General features: G+C 39.2%; 1 protein-coding gene across 1 annotated transcript in view; it reads left to right on the top strand.

The window, feature by feature from the left end:
* FAM83B (family with sequence similarity 83, member B) overlaps positions 1–2,563 on the top strand; it is a 45,004-nt gene extending 42,441 nt beyond the window's left edge. The window contains exon 4 of the mRNA XM_010076788.1: positions 214–2,563. Coding sequence (XP_010075090.1) covers positions 214–2,563 — 2,350 coding nt within the window. The remainder of the gene's footprint in view (positions 1–213) is intronic.
* Positions 2,564–7,274: the final 4,711 nt, after the last annotated feature.

Here is a 7,274-nt window from a genome sequence, read left to right as displayed (position 1 = left end):
GAAAGCAGTGGAAAGTCTCTAGCTGAGTTCAACTGGTATTAGATTAGACGTTCCAAATCCAAATTGCATGAATCATGCCCATAATTTGTTTATTTATTTAGAAAGTATTTGTACAAAACCCAGGTTTGTGTCAAAGTTTTCTCATCAAGAAGGACCAGTGCAATACTCTGGTTCAAAAGAACTGTTTCTAATGGTCATTTGTTCTTCTTTCAGCTTTATGTGGTCATTTGAAAAAACCAACCTCAGTATGGTTCAAGTTATCACAGGACAGCTGGTTGAATCCTTTGATGAAGAGTTCAGGACACTATACGCCCGTTCTTCTGTTCCAAGTTCATTTGCCCCAGAATTAGTACGGGTAAACAGTCACAGGACACTGTGGGATAACGATACATACCAACACTCGGTGTCTTCCTTGGCTTCAGTTTCTAGCCAGAGAAACCTTTTTGGTAGGCAAGACAACGTTCACAAGATAGATCCTGTTTGTTGGAAAACTCGTGGAAGATATGCAGTAAATGAAATAGATAAATATGGCTTGAGAAATCAAGCCTATAATAAACAACCATTTCATCCAGGTTTTAACATGCAAAATCCAATCCAGCAGTATCAACCTAGTGAAAAAAATGAGCACTGGAAGAGACATAGTTATGCTGGGGAGAAGCCAGAAAGGACACCTTACCTACTGCTCAATAGAGCTATTAATAGAGCCAACAATCCATCAAATACTTGGAAAGTGCCATCTGATAGCCTTAGTATTGTTTCTTCGTTACGAGGAGGATATGCAAATAACTACAATACACCCCAACAAAGTTTTGCTGATCAGTTTTCACGACCAAAGGTAAATCTTGCAGAAAGAAATTCAATTGTACGGAGGTCTTTTAATGGGACAGATAATCATATCCGCCATCTGCAGCAAAGGATGCCAACCCTTGAACATACAACAAAATCATTCCTACGTAACTGGCGAATTAAGTCATATTTGAATGATCAATCAGATTATCCAGTAGAATCTAATGGGTCGGCCTTGGGTGACAGATATGATAGCTACGACACAGCTGAAAATATTAAAGCTCATGCGCTGTATTCTCATTCTCGCTTACGATCATCATTGGTTTTTCAGCCAACTTTACCTGAACAGCAGGAAGTAAGCAGCTGTGCAAGTTCTTCAAATTCAACTATAATTGGCTCAGAGGGAAGTGCAACACCTAAAGGGACATCTAATCATGCTCCAAGTGTGGAAAATGGAACAGATAATATTTTAGAAGAGCTTAGCACAAACATCCCAGTTAAACCAGATGAACCAAAAAACCACAGAATGCATATTGCAGACAGCACAAAACCTAGTGTAAATTCAAATGCAACAGGTGACTCATCTCTCTACTTGTACACAACGCTATGTGCAGACAAACATGCAGAAAATCTGAAGAACCTTCAAAATGAAAATTTGCTAAAAAGGAGAAGTTTTCCCATGTTTAATTCAAAGTCCATATTAGACCCTGGTGCTAACAAACATGCATCCAGTTATGTTTACAGCACATTGACTAGGCATAGACTTAAGCAGCCAGCTAGTCCAAAACATCCAGAAGACACACTGAAGAGCTCTAAAAGTTTGCACAGTGTGACCAACCATTTGCCACAGGAGGAAAAGAACCTCAAAGAAGAACTCAAGAGCCCAACTGCTAGCAAGGCAATCTCTATGGCTGCTCTCAACGAAGCTAGCAAAGAGGAGTCTAGTAAGGATTGCACATCAAAGAAAGAAAGTAAGAATTCCCCAAGTTTTCTAAAGAAAGGATCCCAGAAATTGCGGTCCCTTCTTAATCTCACACCAGACAAGAAGGAAAGCTTGTCAAAAAACAAAGGTCCTGCCTTTTACAGAATGTGTAGTAGTTCTGACACATTGGTTTCTGAAGAAGAGAATCAAAAACCTAAGATTTCCGAGAATAAGACAGATTCTTCCCCAAGGAGAAGAAGAAACACATCTTCAAATTCTCAAGGTAGCTTGAATAGAAGTAAAGAAGATGTCACCAGGAGCCCCAAAAAGTCTCCAAAGTCACCAAAACCTCAAAAACCTCCATCTGATGAAAGCAATAAAAAGTGTCCTCTCTTGTGCCCCCTTGAAAGTAAGTTCATAGAAACTGCAGGAGATGCCTCAACCCCAAGATTTAATACAGAACAGATTCAGTATCAAGACGTAAAGGAAATCGCCACAAATACTGCTCCTGAAAGTGTCCCTGTTTCTGCTCTTCAAAGAGCAAGTTCGATGACACCACAGCTGGCAAGCTCAAAACGCCAAGAGGAGCTAAGACCTCGTTTGAGTGAAAGGCGTGTTTATAGTCGCTTTGAGCCATTCTGCAAGATGGAAAGTGCTAGCCAACCTGCAGGAAATGCACCCAACAGCAGTTTACGTCTGTCAGATATCAAAACCAAGACCCTAGGGAATAATTATGGCAGGAGTAATCACATGGTCAGCTACAACTCAACTGCTTACCATCCACTGCAGCCTAATGAAAACAAGCTAAGAGGATTTATGCAAAAGTTTGGGAACTTCCTACACAAAAACAAGTAAAACTTTTGTTGATTATGTTGAAATACAGCAAGAGCAGCAAAGCTGGACATAATCTTAACTGGACAAGACTGACAGGCAACTTTTGTAGAGCTTATTTGGGTTTCTTCTTGGATCTAGGACATTGGAATGAATGTACATATTTTTACATAATTATCCTAGAATCGTTATACTTTACAGAAATTCTGTGTCCAGAAGATGCCTCAAGGGTTGTTTATAATGTTTATATTGTAAGATTAATTGTATACATTGTGAAGAAAGTATGTACTAGCATATTGTAAGATTAAGCGTGGGGAAAAAAAGATGGAGGATGTTTTTAAAGTTCAAGTAATAGAGTTTCCAAAGATTTGCCCTTTAAAAATGGGATAACACTAGGAATAGTGGCTTGCCTTTTTTCAGCATTTAGGTACACTTTGAAATGATAAACACAAATATTAATGCATCGCATGTTACTTATCTTTAAACTCATTTTTCAAAACTTATTTTAGGCTTCATCTTGTTAATAATTTACCCCACAGCATCTATCAAACTGTTTGGGCAGCAGATGGATCTATCTTTATTGAATTTTCCATGTAATATGATATTTTTGTAAAGTATTTGACACAGAGATCTTAAAGTGACCTTAATCTGAGCTTTCACAGACTTGTTTACATGGTTAAACTAGTGTGAATGTAGGATGAATGTTAAAAAAAATGTTTCTAGAAAAGGGGCCTTGAATATAACTTACAACTGGTTTAAATTTCAATGGGTTAATTACATTTGTATAACATGCCAGTATTCTATAACGTATTCTAAAAATAGCTTCTTGTATTTTTCTATTTGGTGTTTCAAAAGAAAAATTGTCCATGGACTTCCATTTCTCAGGTAAGTTTTTGAGTTTCACATGCAACGGTGTGTTTTAAGAGTTGCTAGATACATTTGCAACTCTGTCTTTAATAACTCAGTTTTTTAAATAAGGTTGCAAGTGCCTAGGCTAGGCATATGAGGAAGATTGCAAGCTCAACCCTATAAAGCTGCCTTATGTCCGTATGATTATTACAAGGCCAGGAGCAATTAGGCATCTGAAAATGAGATTTGTAAACTTCACCACATCAAACAAGAAGGCACCTCTCCTAATCCAAAGTAAGTATCAGTGAAGGGTGAAAGCAGCAAGTTTTTAACCTTAATGAAGGTATTTAGGCACCTAACTGCAGTCTAAGGGGCACATTTTTGTTCATCTGAGCTTCTCAGTCTTAAAAAATTGCATGGTATCAAGTGCCTGTGCCAGGTTAGTGCTCACAGAAAACACAGGCAGGGTGTCCGGGCAGCAGCATGGCATCCACTTCTCATCTGCAGTGGGCAGCCAGGACATCCAGCTGGCTCACCACTCCTGGACGTGGAGTTTCTCTCTTAGGAGAATGCCGTAACCATTTAGCTGCAAGATGCTCCACAACAGTTTTGTTCCGAATTCAGGAATTTGGAAGAATTCATTGCTGAAAGCTTGTAATCCTTATACAGGTTCTTCATGTTTCAGGGGCATGTTTTAGGAGCCCACTTCACTCTTAGGTCTGAGAGGCCCTACAGCTTTCTATGGAGGAGTCCCACTAGGAGGGTCTTGGCTTTGTTCTTTAGAAAGAAACACCAAAAAGGCATTTCACGCACCAGCTAGATCAAGTTCATTTGTCTCTTCTACCTGTGGCCCTGGGAAGAGATTTTATACAGAAGTCTTCTTCTCACCAAGAATCTGCTCTAGCTCCTGTGAACTCACCGTAGTTATTGTTGCTGATTTCAGTGAAGCAGCGTCAGCTTTTTGTTCAAACTGTTTCTCAGGCAACCTTATTAGGTTGCTGCTGTTTCACTGTGGGGATGTTACTTATTTATGAGAGTGGCAAAGTCTTGCATCTCAATCCTCTGCTGAAAGTTTAGGTCTCCCCTTTTCCTGTGACCATGGAAGAGATTTTATTAATTTCTTGATGAACACTAGTCACTTTGGTCACTCCTTGCCAAAATATCATAGCTGGTATTTTTTCCCAGATGAAGATTTATACTGAAATATTCTATCCCAACAGAAGTAGCATTTTCAGACTCAAGGGAAGCAATGTCTCCTTATGCTCCAGGCATATTTTCAGTATCAGCACAACATACTTCCACAGCTACACAGCCAACAGCAACACGATACTGTACTTGTAACTCTTAATATTTTTTAGCAGTGCAGACAGTTATTCAGGATGGTCCCAGAATTAGCAGTGCAGCAAAGGAACTTAATCAAGCTGCAGGTGGTGCTAGAGACTGTGTGGGTAGTTTTTAGGAGGATCTTTAGTTTTCTCTTGTGCTCTTGCGAGCTCTGCCATACACTTGTAGGCGGTACTATATTTGTGAAGGAAATGAGAGAGGGAGAACGAGGGTCTTGGGGCGAGTTTTGAAGTGACAGTGCTTTCCATGTTATAGTAAGGTTTGGGAAATCTATTTTGATACAGTTTGGAAATATTTTCCTTTATTTTTCAAAATAGATTGCAAATTAGAGAGTCCTGAGGAAGCAGATATTTTAAATTGCCAAGTCACCTATGTTTATAGATACATACTGCTATTTTGTACCTACACAGAAGATTGAGAGCCTTCAGTGAAAAGCCTGCTCATAGACTTAATAATGCAAAAAAAAAAAAAATCACAATAGAACCCAACTTTTTTTTTTCATTTTTAGATCTCTCCTCAGAGACCCTGCATAGGAACGTTTCTACATTAAGCTTGATCTGAGGTTAACTGAAATGAATGCAAAAGACTACCACAGACCTCAGTGGAAGTAGGATCAGGCACTTAATGTACCGACACCGCTATTTTAGAAATGCTACAAGACCAAATGCTGTTTGGGGAATATGGGGCTCTGACACCACGGGACCAGCAGCCTGGTGCCCTGCCTGCAGCTGTGGCTTTGAAGGTGGGGGAGCACACTGGTAGTGTGCTGCTACACAGGTAGTGCAAAGACCAAGTCTTACTTTGTTCCCTGCAGAATTGTGTGTTAAAGGCGGAAAAGCAATGCTCATCCAGTCCTGTCTGGTTTGCCTCATGTCTCTGTGGGAACCTAGCTGTTTCACAAAACAGAAAGGAAAAATATGAAAAAAAAATAAAAAATGATACCTGCTCTTTGCAGCAGCAGAGAAAAGAGATATGAACATTTTGGAGTTTATATTTTTGAACTTCCTTTTCCCAGAGCTGATCTTGATGCTTCTGCTTTTCCAAGGAGATGCATTTCGTTCAATGTGTCCTAAATGCGCTCTGCACATTGCAAGTTTGTTCCACCCCTCACACGCCCAATGCACTCCCAGTTTTGTAAGGCTGTGAAGTAATAGCTGTTGTTGTGCATGGTGGTCATTTGGCCAAATGGCTTAGGAGTTGTGAAACTCATAAAAAGTGACTTGTAATTTCCACATTAAATAAAACTCCATTAGCACTGGAATAGATCTAGGAGGGTGGCTGTGCAAAAGCCCATCAGAGCTACGCAATGCTGAGCCCTCAGGAGCACCCTCGGCAGCAGAGGGTGGTGCATCCAGGAGATACAGTCTCCTCATGTGGTGCCCGTTCCATTCACATCGTAAATAAACCACCCCCACATACAGTCTTAATACCCAGTGAATAAATTGCTTCATTTCTTCAACCTTGTAATAAACAATTTTTACCGCCTCTCAGATTGCAAAATGTTGGTTGTTCTCTTCTTAATGAGCTTGCACTGCACTCTTTATTCATGCTAACAAACATGAACTAGAGATAAAGAAAGGTTAAAAATTAAGAAAAAATATATTTCTACCTGTCTAATCTATTAGGGTAGTAGTATTACAAACAGTGAGAGAAACAAAAAGCTTATCAGGCACTACATGTTTCTGCATTGATAAGTGCTATTCAGATAAAAAATTGTTTGATCATCTTTCAGCTTTCTGAAATGTATTGAGAAACATGGTTTATAAAAGAAATCAGAAGAAAAGTAATACCAAAAATCTGTTGCAAGACAATGTAAAAATAAAATTTAAAATGGCTCCACTAAGCTGTCTGATAAATATATGTTTGGTTTTTTTTTAATTTGTAGCATGATGTGGGATAAGCTGTACAACCAACAAGTAGCTTTGCAGCTGTGTAATGCAGAGAGATCAGTGTGGTTATTGTGGTACCTGTTGCAGTTTATTCCCCATATCAATATTGTACTGCATGGTACAGTATTTTGGATTTGTTTTCATTTAAGTCTGGAGAGTTAGAACAACACAAAGCTGCAGTAGTTCACAGGTAGTTGAGATATGTTACTCCAATTTTGTCTTCACTTGCATGAGTACATATTCCATTAGCACCCTGGTGACAAGAGAGGAGACTGTAATGCTCAAAAGGTCGTCTTCCCATTTCATTCTTTATTTCATACAGGTGCTTACAGATGCCTTGGTACCTTTCTATAAGGTCTGAAATTTTTCATCATTTTCAACTCAAAACTAAGAGTTACAGTTAGGTCTCCATTTTTCACATTTTGACATGATGCCAAAGACACGTTGCATGTTCTGACAACTGTTTTCTGTATTGAGAAACAGGATGGAAGAAAACATTTGCTCTTGGAGAGCTCAGAACAGAGCTGCTTTGCTGTGAAGCAAAGCTAGTAGTGCAGATTTCTGCTTTAGTGATGTTGACTAGTTGAGTTTTAATCCCCTTAATCTCCTTCTTGCTTAGAATGGTCCCCCCTCCAGGTCGGTATTTAAAAGCA

Source organism: Pterocles gutturalis, unplaced genomic scaffold (assembly GCF_000699245.1).
Source record: "Pterocles gutturalis isolate BGI_N339 unplaced genomic scaffold, ASM69924v1 scaffold2418, whole genome shotgun sequence".
NCBI lineage: Eukaryota > Metazoa > Chordata > Aves > Pterocliformes > Pteroclidae > Pterocles > Pterocles gutturalis.
This window is presented reverse-complemented; position numbering and strand designations above follow the sequence as displayed.